Source organism: Hyperolius riggenbachi, chromosome 5 (genome assembly GCF_040937935.1).
Source record: "Hyperolius riggenbachi isolate aHypRig1 chromosome 5, aHypRig1.pri, whole genome shotgun sequence".
Classification (NCBI taxonomy): Eukaryota; Metazoa; Chordata; class Amphibia; order Anura; family Hyperoliidae; genus Hyperolius; species Hyperolius riggenbachi.
The window spans coordinates 223,350,403-223,377,942 of NC_090650.1; the positions used below are offsets into that span (position 1 = coordinate 223,350,403).

At 41.7% G+C, this 27,540-nt stretch overlaps 1 protein-coding gene across 4 annotated transcripts in view; it reads right to left on the reverse strand.

Annotated features, from left to right (window-relative positions):
- The window catches only part of TMEFF1 (transmembrane protein with EGF like and two follistatin like domains 1), a 312,349-nt gene that overhangs the window by 145,490 nt on the left and 139,319 nt on the right, over positions 1 to 27,540 (reverse strand). For all 4 annotated transcript variants that reach the window (XM_068236701.1, XM_068236699.1, XM_068236698.1 and 1 more), the window contains exon 2: positions 198 to 310. In XM_068236701.1, coding sequence (XP_068092802.1) covers positions 198 to 302 — 105 coding nt within the window. In that variant the 5' untranslated portion in view covers positions 303 to 310. The remainder of the gene's footprint in view (positions 1 to 197; positions 311 to 27,540) is intronic.

The window sequence follows — 27,540 nt, forward strand, 5'->3', positions numbered from 1 at the left end:
AGGTGTGTGGTTGTTGAGTGGTAGCCCTTCAAAGTTTTTCTAGGGGGGGGGCCTTATGATTTGTATTTCTGAAACATAATATGTGTGTGTGTTTTTTTAATTCTTTCTGCAAGGCATTACATGGTCTGCTATGTTTGGATTGTTGCCCAGTTACCTCAGTTTCACAATTTCAGAATAGAAATAAATTTGGTAATTACCTCAAACTGGCAAACACACTTCACTGTGCCTCCATCTTCTCTGCACAAACCTCCATATTTACACGTTGATTCATCGCACACTCGTCGCACCTCGGACTCTCTCATGTTTAACTCTGTAAAAGAAAAAGACCGGTCCATCATGAGCACCCAACAATTGAAAGCAAACCTCACATCATAATAAAATCACAACCTGTCTATATACCCTCAGTAAAAAACCCTCTTCCCTCAGCTACGTACAAAGTCACAACTGCTCAGTGGGTGGCTAGCAACTGGAATAATTACCAAAACAAAAACAGAACTAAGCAAGTTATTCAAATGAAAACCTGAGAGCCGGGACAAGACCACCATCACTCAGTTGAAAGTAGTATCCTGCCATTCCTGACAAATATGGCATATGGCATTCCAGCATAATAGTCACATCATTATTAAAACACTGGTAACTCAGTTTAAACTGCAGACTCATACTGTTTTCCGAGCATAAAGCACTCACCAGAAAAGTAATACGATGACCTTTCCTAGGGGTCACAGACCTATACACACGCTAGCCTCATAGCTGACTATTTATAAAAACTCAGGCATGTTACATTCAAAAGTCATGCAAGGCTCATGTCAAAGGTTTGTGTCTCCTGTCAGGACACATCCCTTTTCAACACAAAGGATTGTGCACATCAAATATGATTCACTGCACTGAAACATTTAGGAAAGTGTACCAAAATGACAGCACATAAAAAGCTGAGGCATTGTTCACGCTACTATTATCAATGCAGTTATTCACTGATTACTATGTGCTCCAACAGGCATGCTACAGAGATGTTGGAAGTATGAAGATGTAGAGATTCATTAATATTTTTTATTGGCTGTGTAGATTACAATAGAACGCTTTCCAGATAGTTTAGGTCTCTTCTTTAACACTGTAAAATACTTGAGTTGTCTTAAAGGGATACTGTAGGGGGGTCGGGGGAAAATGAGTTGAACTTACCCGAGGCTTCTAATGGTCCCCCGCAGACATCCTGTGTTGGCGCAGCCACTCACCGATGCTCCGGCCCCGCCTCCAGTTCACTTCTGGAATTTCTGACTTTAAAGTCAGAAAACCACTGCGCCTGCGTTGCCGTGTCCTTGCTCCCGCCGATGTCACCAGGAGTGTACTGCGCAGACACAGACCATACTGGGCCTGCGCAGTATGCTCCTGATGACATCAGCGGGATCGAGGACACGGCAACGCAGGCGCAGTGGTTTTCTGACTTTAAAGTCAGAAATTCCAGAAGTGAACTGGAGGCGGGGCCGGAGCATCAGTGAGTGGCTGCGCCAACACAGGATGTCTGCGGGGGACCATTAGAAGCCCCGGGTAAGTTCAACTCATTTTCCCCCGACCCCCCTACAGTATCCCTTTAAGGCTGCTACTGTAATCTACTCAGCAGCCAATAAAAGGTACCATTCAGGTCTTCATTTTTTCTGTCTCCACAAATGTGGTCAATTCATTGAAAGTGCAATGTACACTACAGCTCAGCTCAGACACGTGTCTGATTTACTTAGGATTTCACAGGACTTCCAACTAAGGCATGCCATACACAAGCAGATAAGGTTATCTGGAGTTAATATAGCTTCATCAAACTTGGAGCTCATGCTACTAAATAAAGAAGCGGAAAAGCAGATTATGAGGTATAACTTCTTGCTACAACATACCGTACACTGAAAGATAAGACTGAATCCATATGTACTAAGTGGAGGACTGAGGGGCCATACCTGACACATGATGACTGGGAGGATCTCACAAAAATGTATTACAAAATGGTTGTTGCGTCTAGAGACAACATTACACAGATTGAGTGGTTATATATTTGTCCCCGATAAAATTAGCTAAGATTAGTCTTCTACAAACTACATGACCATAAGTGTTTTAATTGTGGGGTTGTTGGTTCTGATTTTATGCATAGTGTATGGTTTTGTCCTCTCGTACAAGCATATTGGAAATCTGTGGTTCATTTTCTGCAGTCCAACCTCCACCTCCCTGTCTCGTTATCAATATATCAATGTATGCTGGGGATTTAATCTACATTGGCTTCATCAAGCATTACCGCATTCAGTAATGCTAAAAACAGCTGACTTTACCGAGCACTTAGGAAAATGTCAATTCATCAAGGCTGTTACCGCATGGAAAGCTGAAATTACAGAGCAGTGAGGTAAATTACCGACTTGTGCAGTAAATACATCAACACATGTCAGTAAATGTCAATTCATAGAGGTTAAAGCATTCGGTAAAACATTGTAACATGTTAGATCATTACCGGCAGCTCTCTTCTGTCAGAAACCAGCTTCAAATGCCTCCCGTGTGGATATCCCCATGATTGACAGGAGCAGGGAGCCAATAGAAACAGCCCCTGTCTCCTGCAAGTCCTGTTGATAGGATTGATAGGACCCGCAGGCTTCTCAGGAGGGACAAACTTTTCTACCACCCAGGCAGCCAGCAGAGATAAAGGAACAGGAGAGGCTTCCTCTGGAGCCCTTACGCGGTTTAACCTCTTGGGTTCCTGTTTAAAGATGCGTAGGAGCTAGCGGGGAAATCACCTAAACATGGCATGTGTAATGTCTCCTAGAAGTTCATCTAAGCTGTAGCAATTAAATAAAATATTAAGAAAGCCTATTAGACTGATTCAGAGCTAGAAAAGCAGTATAACAAACATTATAACAAACATGTACATTTAAAGGGATGTCAGGATGCCTCTTACTATTGTAATGCTGTTTCTGTATGGAGATTGGAGAACAGCATGTAACAAAAGAGACTCTTCTGCTGTTGCCACACAAGTTTTTGTGAATAGGCTTCTGTAAATTACCAAACTTCTACCGCACCTGTGAAAATATTGAATTAGCAAAAAAAAAGTCTAAAATACTGAATGCGGTACTTTCCAATTTTTTTTTTTAGAACAGCCTTTGATGAATTGAAGCCTACGTCTTGTAATAAGTATAAAACAAAACTAGTCAGACTTCTATTTTTCAACACCTGCAAGGTATTATTGTTAAAGTGGAAGTTACAATTCATTCCCACTCTAAGTGAATAGAAAACTCTGATTAATCCTATCTTCCCATGTATAAATTAACTTATCAAGTGAGGGTTCACCCAAAAGCTTTTTGATAAAACATGGGGCGTATGGGTTGATGCTTCTTTGACTGTTACCCCTAACTTGGATATCAATGTGACTGTTGTAGATACTCATTTGTGAGATAGCAGAATTCTTCCTCATGGCAGATATAAGAATGATCGTTAGCTATGACTGTTGAAACTGGAGTGTTATAATGATGATGTGTATATTCACTGTTCAGACTATATGTATTTGCCTTGTATAGCTGATAATATGGTAATTACTATATGTGCAGTTGAGTTTACCTGTTAATGTTTTTATAAGTTTTTTTTTTAGTCTAGTAGTTCATCTGAGCCACAAACTAATACAAAATTATCTGTTAAAGAAAAAAAAAGGATTTCACAGGATGCACCTTGGTAAATAAGATTACAGAAAGGCCGTACTGGTTGTATGATTGTAGGTTCATGCACACACATCTGAATTGAGGAATATTATATGAAATCCAGGATTTGTACAACTTGCATTCATTAAAGCAGGGATCACACTTGTACAATTCGGCAGGGTTTTGCCACAATGCAAAATGTAATGATTTTCCATGGGGCAGCTGCGATTCTGCATAGCTTTAAAAAAAAGATACAACTGCACTACTTTTCCACAGACAGCATGCGATTGCTCATTGAAGTCCCTGCCTACTGTAAAAAAACGTGTGCACTAAAACGCAGAGAAACGCTTGTGGGTATGATCCCTCCCTTACAAAAAATGTTCTTGTGGCATGTACATGCCCCTGGCTGTTCTTGTACAACCAATAATCCACTTCTCTTGTAGCAAGTGTCACTATGCCCTTGCTGTTACCCGGGCAAGGCTTGAAATCTTTTACCATTCAATAGCAGGTCATTTTCTTAAATAAATTTAGGCCAGGTTTGGAGAAATTCTCTAAAGAAAAACCCTAGTCCAATTAAGCGAGTAGTACACTGGTTAGGGGGCTCACCCTTAAACTGGGTGACCAGGGTTCAAATCCTAGTTGGAGGCAATTGGACCATTTTCAAGCAACATACATTTGCAAACAGCCTTTGCATAATCCTACATCAACTTGGAGTTATTGGCATCTCATTAACTGTCCCTGTGCATACTGTAATCAGTAAGAAGTCCTGAGTGGCTACTCTCTCAAGGGCTTTGATTCTGACAGGGAAAAAAATGCTATATAAATCTTAGCATATCAGTTATATACATGATATTACCATAACACTGTAAATGTCGCCAGAAAACAATCTATGATCAGCTGATGTTGTGGTTATGCTGTGATTCTCAGCCTGGCATTGCTTGTGAATGCCATGACTCTGACATGAGCATTGCTGATAATCTTTGCCTATTTATTTACCCCATTGCCTCTTTGGCAGTGCAAGTGGTTGGCACACTGTGTTAGGGTCAGAAGTGCCTTACGTGCTGTAAAATGATTTGATAGCAGAGGGACAACAACTCTCACATGTCAAAGGTACTGTGCCAAATAAAAGTCTTTGTAGTAGGGAGATAATATCAGCTCAGACAATGCATAGTGTCACAGTCTAGCTAGAAAAAAAAATCACAAAATCCTGCACTAAATATATATATATATATATATATTGTAAACATGCTTTCCTTCTTTGAAAATATCTACTATATCCACTGGAGGTGAATGAGTTTTTTATAGCTTTACGAGAGAGAATAGTTCCCATGGCAGCAGATCAATACTTTTCCTCCTAAACTCAAGGGGTGTCCTCATGTATTTAACCCTAAAGCAAACAACTTTTCCATGAATTTTCTCTATATGGATGTTTTCTCCATAAATGATGGTGATCGCATTCCCTACATGGGTATATAGAGGTTATTCCACTAGCTTTTCCACACAACATCTTCCCCCTTGTTAATTAAAACCTAAATTACAGTGCTCAGAAGCTTTGCAAAATAATTTTGAATGTGAGCTCATTGCCCATACAGTTCTATGGGGCTGTTCTCAGTACTGATTGCGTTATTGTAACTCGCTGCATGCCAGCTTTGCTTTAAAGTCTATGTTCCTTTCTCCATTGCAGTTCACACACTTTTTAACGTGTGCATTATGTAACTGATAACTTTGAATCCGTCGTTAGAGTTCTTCTCTTCACCCTTTCGGTTGTATTCACACTGTAGGTGCTGCATAAGGCACGCATTATAATGAGTGTAAACCAGAAAAGCATTAAGATGAAATGGGACCCTAGGCAAGATAGCACTTTTTGCCCACAGATGAATATCCCTTGGCTTTTTTAGTAAGATTTGTTGGGGACTAGCACCCACCAGGCCCCTTGACTCTCTCCAGGTCCTAGGCAACAGCCTAGGTTTGCCTTGGGGATGATCCGGTTCTAGTGTGAACTGCAATGGAGACTGGACATAGTCTTTAATACAAAGCCTACATGCAGCGAGTTACAATAATATGATCCGTTACAATGCAGTACTGGAAACAGGCCCATAGAATTGTATGGGCATTGAGCTGACATGCAGCATTATTCTGCAATGGAACTGATGCACTGTGAATGCATCCTTCCAGTTCAGGAGCATTATTTTTGTACGCAGAGTCCCTAATTGTCTATTCAACGTGTGAGCTTACTAATTCTTTGTGTAGGGGTAATGATCTATCCCCTTCCTGCAGCTGAACCTGCCTGATGCCCTCATGTACACAGTTGTGCAGACAGGTATAATGTCATAATTAATCTAATCTGAACATTAATATATCATCAAAAGTATTATAGAGGTGAAAGGATCACAACGAAAAATATCTGCAGAAAATATTAAAATACTTCAATAAAAAATATACAAAGAGAAACATATCCATGTCTAATATGATATACTATAACAAAGAATGCATTAAATATAAGCTGATTGGTTCGCTTATTTGATTATAGAGCGTAACAATTTCACATGAAGATGGGTTTATCTGAGCTCTTGTGACAGCAGCACAGACACTCACAAATAAAACCTGAGCACACTTTCTACTGATATTTTAGTTAGGCATAAAGAACAGACATAGCCAATTAATATCCAAAGTGGAATCAATAGGCATGTAAAAAAAAGGATGTTGGTGTTAATTAAGCTGAAATATAATTAGAATACACAGGAACATAAAAATGTATGTTGCTGGTGGCTAAAGTATGTGTTTGCTGTCAGCACTGGATTTACTGTCTGAGGGCTGTAAGGAGTCGTGCAAGCAGGGCATTAACTAGGACTCCTATGACAGTTGCCCTCCATGAGAAGCAAGGATGCCTCGGATGCAAAGAATGTAGACAGCAGCCAGCAGATTTTAGCTACCTCTTTTTAGGCTTTGTCTGCATAACTGTACATCACCACTAGTCATTAGTAAAGACTACACATTTCTGAGAAAAACACAGGTATGTACAGTCCATTACAATTCTACCGCTTCAGTGACACTATTGCACCACATTGTAGATGAACTTTAAAAAAAAAAAAAAAAAAAGTATCCTGCAGCAACCACAGAAGTGGTAATCTACAAGTGGCCCCACTGAATGCAATCTGTTTCACTTCAACACTATGCTGGGTCTACTAAATTATTGGTAACATGGGGGGTACACATATACGTATTTAACCAATCATATAGCAATGCACCCAGTAACATCACTGTGCAGCACAGAGTGAAGTAGATTTATGCTGCCTAAGGAAAAAATCTCAGGAGGAAGTGTAGAACTGTCTCAGACTTGTAAAGAGGGTGCAATTTATTATTAGTATATATATATATATATATATATATATATATATATATATATATATATATATATATATATATACACACATATACACACAACATCTTCTGCAATGCTGTACAGAGTATATTGTCCTTCTAAAACTGTTCTAAAAAGCAGTCTGTGGGAAGTGAGGTAAGATGTATCATGGCAGTCTTAACAGAGAAAAGGGGGGGAGTTACAATCGTATTTTAATACTAAAATAGCAGCAGTTAGAGCACTTCTTAGGGTAAGGTGGATTGAATGATGTCAATAATTTCAGATTCTCCTCTCCTATCTCACAGCAGTTGTTGACCGGGTTTTACAAAGAAGAGATAGGACTGACATTAGTGAAAAAAAAGATTTTTAATTCAATCATGTAGTGAATAAGACAACACATACAGTACAAGCTGAAAGTTCATTCCCCCAGTGTGGCAGCTTTGCATGAGATTTAGAACTGGTATCATCCCATTATTTTTTCTATGACAGCTTTGCAATTTCCTACCAGTGCCACATTTCTGTAAGTTCATGCAAAACTAGTACAGAGAGGATTTTTCAAAGTTTGAATAGAATTTGCGCTAATGTCCTTTAAGAATGATTATTTTTTCATATACTGTATTAGCAGGAAGAGTGGGAAGAACTGGGAGGAAATAGGGAACAGTGGTAGCTGCTGTTATACCATCAGGATACTCTTCTGTTATTCATTATCATAGATGAAGCCAAGCAAAGCAGAACTACAATTCATGAGCATATTGCAACTTCACACAGCAGGTGTCTTGGCTGAACTTGGTGGAAATTATTTATTAAATTGCCTGTAAGAAGATGTCAACGTCATGCATGTAGCTGTGGAAAAATACAGTCTTATAGTTTGTTAAAGAAGAACAGAGAAAACTGTTTCCATCAGAGGTCATTTATCTGAATGTGAAAGATTGATGAACTATTGTAGGCCTCAACAATTAGAGGGATAAGCGCCACACCTATACACATAACCAGTAAATCAGTTGGAGTTGCTCCTTCATATAGTATATTCACAGATACCAAAACATTAGAAGGCGATATCTACACAACACATAGGACAAAGTCCAATTGGGAACAGGAGAAAAAAAAGAGTCCCAGTTAAAAAGTGTTCAATAAAACATAGGCTCCTATTAATGTCTTGTCATGAACACTGTATCTTCACTGTGACAGCCTAGAAGAGGGTGACCACCACCACACCCTATGAGAATTGACTCACCGGAACAAAAAACCTCAAGTCTATTCGCATGTTGGTACACTTTGGGCTGTCCCCCACCTTTCTGGCTCAAAACAGATAGTACCAGGGTATAAAACTGCACATGGAGGAAAAAAGTTTTAGCCATTTATTTAGGAAAGGGTTCTTTACAGTAAGAGTGATTAAAATGTGCAATATATTACCACTTGAAGTAGTTAGAGAAAATTCTATATCTGTGTTTAAGCCGGGCTTAGATGCTTTCCTTGCATTGACAGACATCCATGGCTATAATTACTAGGTAATTCCTGTGGTGCTGATCCAGGGATTTTATCTAATTGCCATCTGAAGTCAGGAAAGATTTTTTTTCCCTTTTGGGGCTAATTAGACCATGTCATGTAAGGGATTTTGCCTTCCTCTGGATTAACAAGGATATGTGAGGGTTCAAGCTAGTGTTGTACCTTATTTTCTAGTTGAACCTCATGGACGTATGTCTTTTTTCAACCCAAATAACTATGTAACTATGAAAGAAGCCTTTCTGGGGTGATTTTTGATTTTTTTTTCTCATCTAGGTAGAGGTTCTAAGCAATGGTGGAACCCAAATAGTTGAACTAAATGGTCAACATCCAACCAGTCGTCAATAGAAATGCCAGGAGGTGCTTCAACATTTTGCCCCATGATATTAGTGTCCTTCAGACTGATGGTCAACCTGAATTCTCTGCGTGCATGGGACAGTTGAGAACGATTCTGAAGCTGTTCCTCTGTGTGACCTTATAAGGGTAGGTTCTGCTCTCAGGTTCTGTAGGAATAGTGTTATCGCCTGGTGCCATACATTCAGCCAAACGTTTGATGGCCCATCTGAGCTCATCCACAGTTGGCTGGAGTAAAGGCCATAGTAGCATTCCACCCATCTCTCATTTTGTTTAATGCAGTCTGTAATTACCTCTCCACTGTTGGACTTTAGACTGAGCTGTGAATTTCCTCTAAGTGAAGCCAATGATACTATCATGCATCTCCCTAACATAGTATATTTATGCTGCAGTTTGGAAGGCTGCTCTGAGTGGCAGGCAAAATTTACTAGCAAAGTATCTGGTTGTCTGCTGACCTCTGCTTCTCACAGCCCTGAAATTTGCAGGCTTTTTGTATTTTTGTAAGTACTTGTATTCAGCCAAAGCCACGTGTTTTGCTTCAATGAGGGGAGTTGATATTTCTGAAGGTTAGGACTGTGAACAAAATGGTTTTTCACAGGACCTCTAGTTGATTATAGGTTGTTTCCTTTGATTTACAGAAGTGCAGTTCAGAATGTAAAGTGCAAAAATCTTCATCAGAGAAACTGATGACTTGAAATCTGTGTAGGCTACCTTGTCGACAGTGTATGGGGGTCTTGGCTGCTTCACGCAATGTAACTTCTACAGTCTGATCTTACAGCACACTAATGAATGGTCAGTGTAACAATCCACTCTGTGGTCTAAGAAGTTAAAGGGACTTTGAGCACCTCTAGTGGGCATGCCTGTAAGACTCCAACCAGTACTGCAAAGTACTTAAATATGCATACCTTTCTGTAGCTCTCCTCTTTCATTTGATGCCTGAATCGCCATTCTACACCAAATAGTTTTCATTCGATTTCAATTTAAAAATTGTAGCTGCCATCTTGGCTATGTTATAACTTCTAGATCACCCCTGTCTTCTCTGTTAGAGAAGTGCATCACTGAATGAAGCAGGAAGAGGAAGTGACACGCATGGCCATTGCAAGAGGCTCCTCCAGAGAGGTCATAGCACGACTTTGTTAGAAGTCGTCTGTCTTAAAGACATGCCCATGAGAGGTGCTCGGAGTCCCTTTAACAAGTACATTATTAAGAAGGGAGAAATTAATTATGAAATTTAAGATAACATTATTTTCTGTTTTCACATTGGCTGTGAGGTGATTTTTACTAATTTCATGCATTCTTGAGCCTCACACATATTGAAATCAACATGTGCACCTGTGTGTGCATTAAAACATTAACCTTGATTAGCTGTAATGAGGACCACCTGTAACATGAATCAAGGCAGCTAATTTCCTCACATGTCCCTACAGCAACTATAATTTATCCCCTGAAATCTGAACACTAAAATGAAGCTCTATACAGAATCAGTGGTGTGCGATACAGCGTTACTCAACCCCTTTATTTGCAGTTAAAAAATGACCTCTCTAGCACCTAGGTCCCATTGGAAGCTACACAAGGCAGGAACCACAGCATTGTTTTACAGCACAAGAGAATTCAGGAAATAGCTCCGATCAGGTGGCATTGCAAAGTGTTTTACATCATAGTGCAGCCAGCTTCATACCTGCACACACTCCCTGCCACTCAGCAATCACACTACAGAAAAAATCAGAAGCCTCAGATCACTTTTTATCTGTGCACCTGTTTCTTATTTGCATCACAAATGCACTGCTGATTATCATACTCTTCACAGTGCCTAATGCCTGCACAGGTTGCAAAGTCAGAAGAAAGCCAACACAAATCGGTCGTCACATTAAGTCTCAAATCATTTGTGATGGAAACACAGCTGTGAATCAACACAAATTAAGTAAACAGAATGCAAAGAGTAACACTATCATCCAAGAAAGAGCAACAGTGAATGGAGGACTGAAGATCACATGACATGAAAGTAATGTAGCAGATGGAACTCCTGTACAGCATGAAAGCAGTAGGGAGTTGCAATTCTATACAGGTTATTATACATTACTTTTGCCTCTGAATGTGTGGGAAGTCTGCCTTTTTTGAGATTCTACCGTAGTTATGGATACTCTGCTGAAAAAGCAATGTTTTGGCATGTCTGATCATTATTCCCAATGCACCTCCCTTTAAAAAACAACACATGCTTTGCAGGTGCACTTCAAATAATCAGTAATTAGTGTCATAATTATGTAAGATTCGGAACTACTTGTAATATCCACAAAGCTTGCGCTGTTGGTGGAACAGGTTTTGGAAACACCTTAATGGTGACCACATAACGGGCTAGAAAATTTTACAAATGTCTACAAAAAAAAAACATTTTCAAGCATAGGAATAAAGTAAAGGTATCTTTGGTCTACATAAACCTCACAAGAAAGGGAACTCAGTTGAGGATGGTAATCAGGGCAGTTTCTAAGCTAAATTGCACCCAGGGCGAGGGTGTAAAACATTTTGTATAGGTATCTAGGTATAGGTGCAGCCATTACAGGTTAGCTATGTATAGGTGCCTTCAGTATAGGTAGCTAGGTATAGGTGCAGCCAGTATAGGTTAGCTAGGTATAGATGCCTTTAGTATAAGTAGCTAGGTATAAGTACCTTAAGTATAGGCAGCTAGGTTTCGGTGCCTTCAGTATAGGTCAACTAGGTATAGGTGCTTTCAGTATAGGTGCCTTCGGTATACTGTAGGTAGCTAGGTATAGGAGCAGCCAGTATAGGTTAGCTAGTTATATGAACCCCCCTCCCCCCCCCATAAGTAATGGAGGGGGGGAGCCGTGGCCACACTGAGACTCGTAGAGGAGAGCCCGACTTCTCCCTCTCTCCCTGGGGCTCTCTCCGTGCTACCTCCTCTATGCAGAGTTAGCGCAGCAGGTAAGCCTGGTATGCGCAACTCACCTTCCTGCTCGTTCCAATTCTGTAACAGGACCAACATTCTACAAGAACAAAGCATCTGCACACATTTCAAAATAGATTTGATAGAAATGTGACTACATGAAAGAGATCTTCAAGTGTCAGACCATTTGCCTCACAATCTTTCTGAAGAGTGTATGAATTTGCTATCCTGTTTTTGAGTTCACATTTCTCTAAGATACAGAGGTTTGCTGAAATGATTAAACAAATATGGAAATTGATTGCTTTGATATGTTTTATAATTATTTCAACATGAAAGCAAAACCACAAAGGATGAACTTTTTGTGCATTTATTATAAGCTCAGTGATTAGCTGTCAAATAAATCACTTCAAAAAGTATCAGACACTGACTACTTCCTACACCACTGCTGTAGACTGAAATCTATTGATTTAGTCTGTGCCTGTCCCATGAAGAGCAGAATGATGCAATTCTAGCCACACCCACAAAGTCTTAAGCTCCCTAAACCATGTGATCAAAACTTCAAGATACAATTTTAGCTGCAGAAACCTCATTTACAAAAAAAGAAAGCATCTGATCCTTCTTTTTTCTTAGATATTATTGAAATGGTGCTTTACACTTGAGACAAAATGTGCATTTTTTTCCTTTATGCTTAATGCAAATTAACTTTGTGTAACTGTTGAGATATGGATGAGATGCTGGTGTAGTGGCTAGCACTTTTGCCTTACAACACTGGGTTCTTGTTTTGTAGTTTGTTCCAGGACACTATCTGAATGGAGTTAGGGAGCTTTCCCGGTATTTGTTTGGCTTTCCCCTGGGCACACCTGTTTTCTCTCACATCCCAAACGCATACAGTTAAGTTCCCCAAAACTGACCTATAGCAATCCTATAGCTACAGTAAACGCAGTGCCCCAGTTCTGACCATGTCATCTGTTTTTTTCCATGTCTGCCAGTAGTAAAGATGATTATGTGCAAACAATATGAACAAATTCCATTGCGAATATCAATCATTTCTTGACTTCTTTTCTAAAGTTTCTCTTTTAGCATAGATTTTACTATTCCTGGTCGCCGGGGAATTAAAGGAATTACATGCAAGCAATGCAGTGATCAGATATTATAACAAGGGTGCTGATGCTATTTTATTATCATAATCACACTTGCCCAGAAAGAAATCCATCATGCCTCTGTATACAGTGCAATCACTAAGACTGATTATAAAACATTACACCACAAGGTATACTTCAGAAGAGCAGCTCTGTGGTCATTCAGACATCTGCTGAGGCTAAATGGTGTTGATAGCAGCTGTTTAGGATAACTGGGTTACACAGAGGCACTCTGAATGCCCCGCTCACAAATTTCCAATTTTCCGCTCATGTATTATCTTTGCTTACTCATGTTCAGAGAAGCACTGTCTTGTAGTTACTGCTAGATTTTCATGACCTTTCTTAAAGCACACTTTTCATCATTAATGCTAGAAATACCATTTGAGGCAAAAAAGAAGTCAAGCCCCCAGTTAATTTTATACAGTTGCTCTTAAACAGCATGTATTCCTTGACCCAGAACAGATGAAATCATTGAGAGTGGATGTGGTAGGTTTACAATTTACGCATGCAGCATGAGACAATGCAGAGCTAAATGAAAGAAAGCCATTGCCATTAAACTTTTATAGCTTCTGTGGCTTTAGAAGTAGGAATTTTACTGAAAGAAAAACAATACATGAAAATAGGAGGTGGACTATAAGCAGAATTAAAGGGAGTGTGCAGTGTTTCATTAATTGTTGCTTTATTTATTAGTTAGCAAACAATTTATGTTTCTTTATCGTTCCACCAGTTGGTTTGATTAGTAAGCTCTGTAACTTTTGTATAAGTGGTTTGGAATGTTAGGCAGGGAACTCACTTGTAGATTCATGTGCATTTTGCCACACACGCAAAATGTGCACTGCCTCATTGGTCATTTAAGTCAGTGGCCCGCTTGTGAATCGCATGTCCGTTCTCGTATGTTTGCATTCTGCATTCGTGTTTGTCTTGACAGCATTCTGCTTTTATCCTGCATTTCGAAATTATATTGTATTCGCAAACGAACACAGAAAATCACATGTGGGAACATGCAGATGCAGAAATTCAAATGGAAACCTAGGAATCAAGGAGGAAAATGCACTGTCTCCTGTTTTCCCTGCCATAGGGTTTATCTGAGGAGGGACAATGGCTTGGTGCTGAGGATGCAAATAAGAAAACAAAATTAAAGAGACACTGAAGCGAAAAAAAAATTATGATACAGTATTATGATTTGTATGTGTAGTACAGCTAAGAAATAAACCATTAAGATCAGATACATCAGTCTAATTGTTTCCAGTACAGGAAGAGTTAAGAAACCCCAGTTGTTATCTCTATGCAAAAAAGCCATTAAGCTCTACGACTTTCAAAGTCCTGGAGGGGGCTGTCTTCTGACTTTTATTATCTCAACTGTTAGTGAACAAATTTCTTTTTCTTTGCCAGAGGAGAGGTCATTAATTCACAGACTGCTCTGAAAGAATCATTTTGAATGCTTAGTGTTGTGTAATCTGCACATATTATAGAATGATGCAATGTTAGAAAAAACACTATACAGTGGGTTGCAAAAGTATTCGGCCCCCTTGAAGTTTTCCACATTTTGTCACAATATTGCCACAAACATGCATCAATTTTATTGGAATTCCACGTGAAGGACCAATACAAAGTGGTGTACATGTGAGAAATGGAACGAAAATCATACATCATTCCAAACATTTTTTACAAATAAATAACTGCAAAGTGGGGTGTGCGTAATTATTCAGCCCCCTGAGTCAATACCTTGTAGAACCACCTTTTGCTGCAATTACAGCTGCTAGTCTTTTAGGGTATGTCTCTACCAGCTTTGCACATCTAGAGACTGAAATCCTTGCCCATTCTTCTTTGCAAAACAGCTCCAGCTCAGTCAGATTAGATGGACAGCGTTTGTGAGCAGCAGTTTTCAGATCTTGCCACAGATTCTTGATTGGATTTAGATCTGGACTTTGACTGGGCCATTCTAACACATAGATATGTTTTGTTTAAAACCATTCCATTGTTGCCCTGGCTTTATGTTTTGTCATTGTCCTGCTGGAAGGTGAACCTCCGCCCCAGTCTCAAGTCTTTTGCAGTCTCCAAGGGGTTTTCTTCCAAGTTTGCCCTGCATTTCGCTCCATCCATCTTCCCATCAACTCTGACCAGCTTCCCTGTCCCTGCTGAAGAGATGCACCCCCGAGCATGATGCTGCCACCACCATATTTGACAGTGGGGATGGTGTGTTCAGAGTGATGTGCAGTGTTAGTTTTCCGCCACACATAGCATTTTGCACTTTGGCCAAAAAGTTCCATTTTGGACTCATCTGACCAGAGCACCTAACTCCACATGGTTGCTGTGTCCCCCACATGGCTTGTGGCAAACTGCAAATGGGACTTCTTATGCTTTCTGTTGACAATGCCTTTCTTCTTGACTAATAGTTGTCCTATGGACAGAGTCTCCCACCTGAGCTGTAGATCTCTGCAGCTCGTCCAAAGTCACCATGGGCCTCTTGACTGCATTTCTGATCAGCGCTCTCCTTGTTCGGCCTGTGAGTTTAGGTGGATGGCCTTGTCTTGGTAGGTTTACAGTTGTGCCATACTCCTTCCATTTTTGAATAATCACTTGAACAGTGCTCCGTGGGATGTTCAAGGCTTTGAAAATCTTTTTGTAGCCTAAGCCTGCTTTAAATTTCTCAATAACTTGATCCCTGACCTGTCTTGTGTGTTCTTTTGACTTCACGGTGTTGTTGCTCCCAATATTTTCTTAGGCAACCTCTAAAGTCCTCACAGAGCAGCTGTATTTGTACTGACATTAGATTACACACAGGTGCACTCGATTTAGTCATTAGCACTCATCAGGCAATGTCTATAGGCAACTGACTGCACTCAGATCAAAGAGGGCCAAATAAATATGCACACACCACTTTGCAGTTATTTATTTGTAAAAAATGTTTGGAATCATGTATGATTTTCATTCCACTTCTCATGTGTACACCACTTTGTGTTGGTCTTTCATGTGGAATTCCAATAAAATTGATTCATGTTCGTGGCAGTAATATGAAAAAATGTGGAAAACTTCAAGGGGGCCGAATACTTTTGCAACCCACTGTATACCTGAAAATAAAAATGAGAATATTTCCTTTGCTGCTAATCTTCTAGTAATTATTCATAGTACACAACCAATTCATTATATCATATTTTTTTTCACTTCAGTGTCTCTTTAAAAGGAAGGTTCAGGGACGCTACAAAAAAAATAAAAATCCACATCCACTTACCTGTGGATGTGGATTTTTTTTTTTTTGTAGCGTCCCTGAACCTTCCCTTTAAGTCAGGTATCCATAAGGAACAATAAGGGCAGTTTGGGGCCAAGTGTTTTTGTTTCTGTGGAGAAGGGATGATGGCCCAAGAAGGGGAGCAATGTGCTTGGCTGAGGCTTTCGGCAATCCATATCTTTCGACAACATATCAGGCTGGCTTAACATTTCAGATTTTAATCAAACTTGGCCCCACTGTCCATCTCTGCAGAGTTTAGTAGACTTACCTTTAATATTCAGCTCAATAGACCAATAAAAAAATCCTGGCAGGAAATTCAAAGATGTTTTGTGTTGTGGTTCACTGAATGTGTGTCTGGTGAAGCAGCAGAAGAGAACCTGGTCAAAAAGCATCACTGAATTTTCCACCTCCTCAGGAAGCATTCTCATTGGTCCAGATCAATAGATCAATTGGGGCCAAGCAATGAGACTTTAAATTACTTTTTGCTGGGACCTTTCTTTAGTATTGCAGTAGGAGTTTGGTGGAATAGAAGGTCATGGAGGAGGGTCTTAAGTAAAAAAGTGGCTTCTAGATACCACCATACGTCTAGCGCCATAGATTTGGGAGTAGTTACACCTTCCAGTATACAAAGTGGGATGAGCCCTTTGCACAAAAAAAAGGTTTGGCAATAGAGGAAATATGTATTCCCCTCTCTTGCAAAGCTTTCCCCAGTGGCATGGACAATGCTGCCTGGTATTGCTCAAGCAAGGAAACCTCATGCAGGCCAGCTCAGCTGTTCTGGAAATAGAAAGAGGGGCAATGTCCCCCATTAAATTCACTTTTTCTCCTGCATTTTCTACTAAGAGATAATTTTTCATCTTCTCTTTAAAATAGCTTTTCAGCACCTTGCAATTGAAAAAAGTAAATATTGTAAAAGAAAAGTACCAAAAAGTAGGTGAAGTATTATCATAATTATTTTGAGTATATTCTTGCTTTCTGGTGCCTTAAAGACACTCTGAAGTCTCATTGTTTACATGTTTTTTTTTAAATTAAATCTTGTTAAGCATTAAATCTTGTTAACCACTTGCCGACCGCACACTCATACCGTGCGGCGGCAAAGTGGTAGCTGGAGGACCAGCAACGCACATCTGCGTCACCAGGTGCCTCCCTAATTAATAAGGAAAGGTCGCTCGCGCGAGCGGCCGTTTCCTGTTAGGTCACGGAGCGGGTCTCCGTGAATAGCCTGCGAGCCGCTAATCGCGGCTCGCAGACTAAATGTAAACGCAGGAGACGTTTGTCTCCTTTGTTTACATTGAACGGCGCTGCTGCTACAGCAGCGCCGTAAGGCAGATCGGCGATCCCCGGCCAATCAGCGGCCGGGGATCGCCGCCATGTGACAGAGGACAGCCTGTCACAGGCTGCACAGGACGGATAGCGTCCTGTGCAGCTCCGATCACCAGGGGTGAGAGGGAGGAGAGGGAGGGGGGGAATTTTGCCGCGGAGGGGGGTTTTGAGGTGCCCCCCCTCCGCAACACCGAGGCAGGCAGGAGCGATCAGACCCCCCCTGCAAGTCATCCCCATAGGGGGGAAAAAAGGAGGGCGATCTGATCGCTCTGCCTGCAACCTGATCTGTGCTGGGGCCTGCAGAGCCCACCCAGCACAGATCATAAAAAAACACGCTGGTCCTTAAGTGGGGGTAAAGGCTGGGTCCTCAAGTGGTTAAAGTGATCCTTAAGCCCCCCCCCCAAAAAATGAGTTTTACTCACCTGGGGCTTCCAATAGCCCCCTGCAGCTGTCCGGTGCCCTCGTCGTGTCCCTCCGATCTTCCTGTCCCCTTCCCTTTCACCGTCAGCCGCCGACAGGCCAACAGGCTGGGAACGCGAGTGATTCTTCGCATTCCCAGCCACAATAGCTCCCTCTATGCTGCTATGGCAGCTCTCTATGTCGGCGGCAGGCGGCGAAACCGGAGGTGTCCGCCGGCGGGGACAGGAGGATCGGAGGGACACGGCGAGGGCACCGGACAGCTGCAGGGGGCTATTGGAAGCCCCAGGTAAGTAAAACTCATTTTTTCACTTTAGGCAGCAGAACGAGTGTTTTTTAATAGAGAAAAAGCCCAGCAAAGTTCCTGGGCTCGCAGGGCTTTACATCCGTAAAGAGGCAGAGCTTTGAGCTGTAGCTCTGCCTCCTCCGCAGTCAATCTCTGCCGATCGCTGCCTCCTCCCGCCTCTCTCAGTCTTCTTTCACTGAGAGGGGCGGGGAGGAGGCGGAGATCGGTGGAGACTGATTGTGGAGAGGCAGAGCTACAGCGCAAAGCTCTGCCTCTCCAGGGCAGCACAATCTGCGACCATCAAAGTCGTGAAACTTTCCAGGTCTTTTTCTCTATTAAAAAACACTAGTTTTGTGTCGGATTGGGCGACTCCCTTAGGATATAATGCTTAACAAGATTAAATTTAAAAAATAAGGAAAAAATTAGACTTCAGAGTCTCTTTAAAATGCATTTTATTGACAAGGTATGAAAATAAAACCTATGAGAAAATTCAGGATAAAAGGATAATTGAATAAGGGCCAATGGCCCCCATTCAACGTACTCCTGAGTTTTCTTGTATGTGTCAGGACATAAGCACCTCAAAAGGACCAAAGAAGATTCTACTACTCTCAGTACATCTCAGAGACAAATCATGATCTAATTAATTTGCTATCCATTCCCAGCTCTCACATGTGCTTTTCTCATCAACACAGGAGTTTATAACCTCTAATTAGTTATCAGTGAGAGTTATACTACATTCTGACTGCACTGAAACTGTTATTTAAACCCCTGGATTCTTAACCTCTACAGTGACAAAAAAGAAAAAAAAATTTAGTGGTAAGACTGGAACTGCACATAAAAACATTTATCTCATCATGTTACTGTTAATTCGGATGTCCTTTAAAGCTGTCTCACCTTAGAATTTGTGTAACAATTTTGTGCTATGTCTTTTCATTTCGGTACCAGTGGCTTGCAATATAAAAAATTGCATGTGAACAATGAATCCCATGAAAAAATTTAAAGAAATTCCAATTTAATAAAAAAAAGCATCCTTCATTTGAAATTGCTTCATAATTGGTTTCTAATGCAACAGGTCATTATCTTCTAAACTTTAACTTATGCTGCACAGCAGAGGGGAACTTTTCTTTGTGTTTTGGACTGCGTACTTATGTGACCTGCTGAGGGAATGATCATGTGACTTGAGAGTGGGAGGACTGAATGGCAATGAAACTGACTGCCTGACTGATTACCCACTGGTAAAGGTAGGCGTATATCTGTTAAAGGGCTTTGTTGGATTAGAAGAGGACCTTGGTGAGCTCACAATTACATCTAATATATAAGATTTCTTGGCAGATTAGGACTGACACGGCAACAGAGAGGAACAATGAATACTCACAACCTAGACAGATTGGAGTGATTACTTGCGGCGGCATTGAACACCATGTTTAGTGAATTTTACAGTTTTACATTTAACAATCTTTAAACCTGAAGCATTTTTTTAGAATAGCCAACTACATATGAATGGATATGCCAAAGACAGTAGTTTATGGGTACACGGTGAAAAAATTATCAAGCAAGCTTACAACAGTTTCATACAAAAGCTACGTTCACAGTGGGGCTTGAGGCAGGGAACACACTAGGCAGAAACGTTAGTGTTGCGGAAAACGCAGAGAAAACTCACATAATGCAAGTCAATGGGCCACATGAAAAAACACATATACATGCGTTCTGCAATGTGCGTTTTTAAAAACGTTGGTTTTGTTGCATGTTTGTCAAAAACGCATCAAAAACGCACATAATGAAAGTCAATGGTGATGCAGAGGTATTGTATTTATAGTGAGTTTTGTATGCGTATTTATATGCATTAAAAAAAAAAACAAGTTTGATGATGTATTTCCACTTCCTGTTGACTTCCCAGTGATTTGCAAAAAAAGCATGCAAAACGCATATGCAATTTATATATGCAAACCGCAAATGCAATAAAATGCATGCAAAACGCAAGAAAACCACATGTGCGGGGAAAAAATGCAAAACACGAATGCACAGAAAATGCACGTAAAACGCATTAAAAACGCAAAAACACATATGTAGCAAACTGCTACGTTTCCAGCACTGACTAGTGTGTTCCCAGCCTTACAGTGAGGCATAACAGCTGATTTGTAACACGGTTTGGCGCACTGCAATGCACCACCTATAGCAACATGCACAGTTGGTGGGTTGCGGGATCATAATGCACTGCATGCCATATGTTACCGCAAAATGCATGCGTTAACAGTAACAGTGAAGCATACTCTTCATTAACCGCATGCTTCACTGTATGTAGTGCAACCCGCAAAATAGCATGAAGCGCCGCTTTCCTGATCCATTGCATTGCAATGATACAATTTGCTGAACAATTGTTTACAAATGATTCTTCGTATGAACGATTAGAAATGATTCTTTGTGAACACTAATGAAAAAAAATCACTTAACAAATCCGCTCAGATTAATTAAGTTGATCTGATTTTTGGATCGATACCGTCAATATGATCAGATTGGTAAAGAGATTTTTGTGCATAAGCAGTCCCAAATTAGCGGGTCCCATTTCTGATTGTTCATACAAAGAATGGTTCGTAAACTATCGTTCAGCAAATTGTATCATTGGTGGCGACCTTTACACAATAACGTCTACATCAAGAAAACACCTGGGCCCATATGCAATTCACTTTTCCTTCTTAGTTTTCTCCAAGTTGATATTTTCACACCTTGTCAGTACAATGCCTTTTAAACCCCCAGCAAGCAAGAAAATACTTAAAATCATTTTGATAGTACTTTTACTGCTAATTTGAGTAGCTTTTCAATTGTATAATGCTGAAAAGTTATTTTAAAAAGAAGATGAAAAATGATCACCGAGGAGAAAACTCTTCGTCATAAAGGTTTACCACTTGTTTTGGTTTATTTTACAAGATAGATGACAGAATAGTATAAAACTTTGGGTTTGCTGATCATTGTCAGTCCCTCATTACAAAGTAATCTGACTGATTAAGGCTCAGTTCACATTTTTTAAAAAAACGTATCCGTGACTCCGTTTTGGGGCCCGGACCAAAACCGATGCCACGTATACAAATGTTAAAAATAGGGGCCGTCTTCACCCACTTCAAAAACAAATCCCAGGGGCGATCCGCTTTTGATCACTGAACAGAGGGTCCGGATTTGCAGGGTTTTCCCGGACCCCGAATACATGCAGGGGTAGTGAAACCTAATGCAAAAACGGATCCCCCTCCAACTAGTTTCTTTTGAAATCAATTTAGCATTGAGCGGCGAGCGGGGAACTTACTCACTTCCTTGTGTTCCACCGCTCTCCACGTCACTTCCTGTAATGCCGCCCTCTGTACTTCATTGGGCGGCATTGCAGGAAGTAACGGGGTAAGCGGTGGAACAAGGAAGTGAGTGAGTTCCCCGCTCACCTCTACATTGATTTTAAAAGAAGCTAGCTGGAGGGGGAGCAGGGAAGGGGGGGGTCCCAGGTTGGGGGGGGGGGAATCCGACTCCCCTCTCCGCCGCTGTGCCCGCTGATCCCCTTCCAGCCTGCCACCCCCCTCCAACATGTCTGCCCCCTCACCACCCTGGATTCAGACTGGAAACATATGCTTCAACTTGGCAGCATTTTGAAAAACGGATCTGTTTAAGTTCCAGGTTTTAAAACCCGGAGCACTGACTCCGGACTCCGTTCTGCAAGCGTGCCTAATGTGGACCGATCCTAAAGCTCTTGGCTGCAGCCTATTCTATTCTTTGCTAACAAACATTAACACCTCTTATGCTGGGAACACACAATGAGTTTTTTTCGGCAGATTTACTAAACGATTTATTTTCTGATCCATTTTTTTCTATCGAAATCAGATTGGACCTGTCGGAAATTATCTATTATCTATCGAGCCGTCTATCTGCCAAAAAAACTCACATTGTATTCCCAGCATAAATGTGGACCTGAACTCTTGCACAGGACAGAGGGAAAGCATGGAGAAATGCACTCTGTATGTATTTATAGAGGTTAGCCTAAATCCCCCTCATCTGTGACTTAGCACAATTTGATCCCTTAGCTGTGTCAGCTGACTGCCACGGCAGCTAGCTCATTTGTAAATACTGGATGTTAACGCTATGGGCTCGATTTACAAAGCAACAGCTTTGGATGTGCAAACTAGGGTGCAAAGTAGTTTGCATGTCTAAAGCTGTTACAGATCGCGTGGAAAGTTTAGCGGTGCACGTGAAACGTCGCAACGTTCACATGCTAAGTATGCTTAGCCGCAAACGGTGCGACGTTTCACGCGCACCGCTAAACTTTATGCACGCAAACTTTTTGCGCATGTATTAGCGCGTGTAAAGTGCCTTTGCACGTGCTAAGGGTCTTTTCACTGGTGTGCTAACACTTAACACCCTTTAGTGAATGAAGCCCAATGTCTGCTTCCATGAAAACAGGAAGTAGACACTGCATATGTTTGCAGGATTTGTATCAGCTGTAACAAAGAAATGTTTTTGTTTGCCTAAAGGCTATTATGCTGTTGCTTATCTTTTAGATCAGAGAGGAAGTTCTGAGTTCAGGTCCGCTTTAAACCTTTCTGCCGTGTTAATCATGGTGTCAGCATGTCAGCAAATGTCTGCTGAACCCCACAATCAAATTGCCATCCAATCCTGCCAAAGAAGTGACAGGATAACATCTACTGTTTATAGATACCTTTTGTTTGCAAACTCCAGGATGAAAAGAAGTACAGCTGTTAGTTCCTTTCTGATAATGCAAATGTTATGTTTTACACGTGTCACTGTTTTATTATGACATTATCCTAACAAGTGCAGTGTTTGCAGAAACAAGAACACTGGTTTACCTTGCTGCCTTACCCATAGTTATTCAGCACCGCGCACAACAAAAGCAGCTTGCTGACATCTTCATGGAGAGTCAATGAATTCATTTGTTTGTCACATTCATTCTCCAAGCAGTGCCTTTCCTCAATAAAAGCCTAGATACAAGAACAAACCGAGACTTGTATTAATTATCTCGGAATGAAACAACGCAATCCCATCCCGAACACATCTTGCCAAAAGCAAAGAGAAAACTAAGCTTTGCTCTCCTTCTATTGAGCATGCTGATGATGCTCCACATCACAACATATAGCGTATACCTGCATGCATAATAGAACACAGCCAACATTTGCCATTCAGATAAGCGTTTCAATGGGCGGTCATGCCACTGATGGAATGTCAAGTTTACATCAAGGCACTATGAAATCAGTAAAGCATAAATATGCTGAGTTCATCTGGGAGAATTTTTATACTTGATCTACTGATGCAAATGTGACTGTAAAATGAACCTTTCACTAAAAATGGCTTTAAGTAGTGATGCTCCTCTTCCTCCTTCTTCCCTTTTCACGTCCTTCCTCGCCCTCACTCCCAACACCCCCCTTTCCTCCTTATTAAACATCATCACCCCCTAACACCCCTAAACCAGTCACAACACAGCAATGGAACACTAAAAGATTGGTAGCTATGAGGGGATTAGAAAGGGTTCTTCAGTTTATGCTATACACAAAATGTCTATCAAACTAACTGCAGTATCACACTGTAGGAGCAACAACACTACAACTATGAACCAACTGGACTAAATCATGGTGCTCATGAATGCGTAAAATGTTATCATTTTATTTCTGCAAAAAAAACCCCAAAACAACAACATTCAAACAGGAACCAAGATACGGAATTGTGCCTAGTGCTCCCACATGCCCCCCCCCCCCCCCCCCCCCCTCCATACACCACCACCTATAAAAACAGGAATCATCTTCAGGTGTCTCTAAACCTATCCTCAGAAAAAAAAATTGGCACAGCCTTTACTAATATGGACCAGTCCCTACTAATCACATTTGTCCATTAGCATTGCATGCCTCTTTTCTCCTGCAATAAGTTTCCTTGATCAACTAGCATTGCCTGTTTCTTTGTGCTTTTGAGAAAGTACACAGGGGCATAGCAATAGGGGGTGCAGAGGTTGCGACCGCAGCGGGGCCCTCGGGCTAGAAGGGCCCTCCCTCAACTGCAGTGTTAGCTCTCTATTAGTCCTGTGCTCATAATAATTACTTCTATAGATACTTTGAATAGTGGTAATCAGTAACAAACTGTTCCCCATCCCCTTCTTGCACTTCTGACACTGTGGTTGTTCTTGGCAGGTTTTGATGCGCCATATCAATTGTTATGTATAGAGTGCTTAGGTGGCCCCAGTGAAAAACTTGCATAGGGGCCCACAGCTCCTTAGCGACACCACTGAAAGTACACCTGATGAAGGGGTCACCCCGAAACATGTCATGTTTCTGCTGAAAATGTGATACAGTTTATTGAGCCAATTTAGTGCCTCCTTCCTATTTATTGAGTTAAGTCTGTGTGGATTGGTGACCCATAGGAGTATTGAGCCCCGGCTGCCTAGGCTAAACCAGGCCTAAGGAAGGTGAGGTCCACAGCAATCCTTTACGCTACTTTTGAAAAAGCAAATAAAAAGAATATCAGGAGAATTCTGTTTTCCTCGACAATTTTGTCTGTGAAAGACTGCAAAGCCTAGATGAGACTGCAGAGCTTGATGAGGCCGGGAACAACTGCCTCTGCCAATAATCTAGCATGTGTACAGCGTCTCCAAACACTTTGAAATCAACCGATCACTGGTCGAGATAATTGTTCTCTTTACTCAACCCACCCACCACGTAACGTTACTCGTGTGCCACTCTGGCAGCTTTCCACACCACCACACAGCAATAGAACACATCGCTAGCTTAGAGGCTAGCAATGCGTCTGTACAGTGTTGGCCCTGCACTAGCCCGCCAGAGATCGAGTAATCATGCCTCGCTGGCAACATTCCTCATACATGTTGTACAGACGTAGCGCGCTGCGGTGAGAAGTGGGGAGGACTGAGGAGCGCGCAGCGACGAAGACCGGGGAGGGGGCTGCGCCGCGGCGAAAAATGGGCGTGGCCATGGCATTGTATGGGCGGAGCTAACGTAACGATGTAACAGCGAGGCATAAGAAAGCAGTGTTTACGCCATGATGTGGACAAACGAGACTTTGCATCATGGGTGTGCAGAAACTGTGTGATGCTAATAGTATACCGTAACCACAAAGCAGCAAACATAGCCACCTATGACCATTAAATAATAAATGCAGTAACAGTTACCCTGGACACCAGAAAATAAACGCAATGGGCAACATGTCAGTACAAAATAAACGCAATGCGGGCAAACATGTCAGTACAAAATAAATGCAATGCGGGCAAACATTTCACCAGAAAATTAACGCAATGCGGGCAAACATTTCACCAGAAAAGAAACGCAATGCGGGCAAACATTTCACCAGAAAAGAAACGCATTGCGGGCAAACATTTCACCAGAAAAGAAACGCAATGCGGGCAAACATTTCACCAGAAAAGAAACGCAATGCAGGCAAACATTTCACCAGAAAAGAAACGCAATGCGGGCAAACATTTCACCAGAAAAGAAACGCAATGCAGGCAAACATTTCACCAGAAAAGAAACGCAATGCGGGCAAACATTTCACCAGAAAAGAAACGCAATGCGGGCAAACATTTCACCTGGAAAAAAAAACGCAATGCGGGCAAACATTTCACCAGAACAGAAACGCAATGCGGGCAAACATTTCACCAGAAAAGAAACACAATGCGGGCAACCATTTCACCAGAAAAGAAACGCAATGCGGGCAAACATTTCACCTGGAAAAAAAAATGCAATGCGGGCAAACATTTCACCAGAAAAGAAACACAATGCGGGCAAACATTTCACCTGGAAAAGAAACGCAATGCGGGCAAACATTTCACCTGGAAAAAAACGCAATGCGGGCAAACATTTCACCAGAAAAGAAACGCAATGCGGGCAAACATTTCACCTGAAAAAGAAACACAATGCGGGCAAACATTTCCCCTGGAAAAGAAACGCAATGCGGGCAAACATTTCCCCTGGAAAAGAAAGCATTTACTCACCTGGCAGAAGTCTCCGGCCTCTGGCGCGCTGCTCCGGGGACCACCTTCCTCCTGAAGTCTCCCGCGCTGACAGCCTGGCAGAGCAGGGCTACGGCAAGATGGCGCCCGAAGCCCTGTACTGGAGACAAATAGTCTCCAGTACAGGGCTTCGGCAACCATCTTGCCGTAGCCCTGCTCACCTGCCGGTGTCGGAACAGACACCGGAAGAGGAGGCTGGAGTGGGGCTGCGGGCAATGAACTGGCACGGCGTCTATAGACGCTGCTGCCAGTTCATAAGGAGAGAGTGGCCAGAGTCCCGAGGCCGGGACGTCCCACTGCTGAAAGCGGGACGTTTCCCGGGACCTCATGCAGCCTGGGACAGCGGACCCCGAATCCGGGACGTCTGGTCACTCTACTTAAAGGGATCCCGAGGGGATAGAGATATGGAGGCTGACATGTTTATTTCCTTTTAAATAATGCACATTGCCTGGATCTCCTGCTGATCCTCTGCCTCTAAAGGTCCGTACACACGCCGGACTGTAGGCAACGACGGGTCCGTCGTCACCTCCTGCTGGGTGGGCGTTCCAGCGACAGTCCGGCGTGTGTACAGTCTGTCTGCAGACTGATACGGCTGTTCCTGAGCGATCCGGAACGCCCACCCAGCGGGAGGTGACGACGGACCCGTCGTTGCCTCCAGTCCGGCGTGTGTACGGACCTTAATACTTTAAGCCATAGACCCTGAACAAGCATGCAGATCAGATGTCTATGACAAATATGACAAGATAAGCTGGATGCTTGTTGCAGGTGTGTGGTTTCCACCCTGCTGACCAGAAAGATCAGCAGGACTGCCAGGCAACCGGTATTGTTTAAAAGGAAAAAAAATATGGAAGCTCATAGTTCTGTTTTCTTTTGAATAAGGAGGGCAGTCACAATTCTTATTATATAAAAAAAAAGAACTTTATTTTACAAAGCATGACAAAATAAGTACAATCCCCTGAAAACCTTGCAACCTTTCGGAAGTTCCCTTTGGAGTAATATGAGTGTTATACAGCTTTGCTGATACTGGGATTTGGATGCTAGTATCATTTTAAAGTTAAATCCTTTCCAAAAGGATATGTTGTGCTTTTCATGGCACTCAAGAGATTAATGGATTATGAACCTTACTTTTAAGAAAAGACATGGCATAGGCCATAAAATCACTTTCGAAATACACATAGGTCTAGATTTACCATGTACTTAGCAACGCTTCCTCCATCCATTATTCTATCAGGCAGATACTTCTAAGACGTGTTGATAAATTTGCTTCAGAATATAACGTTATGATTTGTAGAGGGTGGGAGAGGTTCTCTGTATTGTAGAGCTTCCTAAATCAAACGCTGCAGGCACAAGATGCTGCAGCACTATTTACACAAAGCA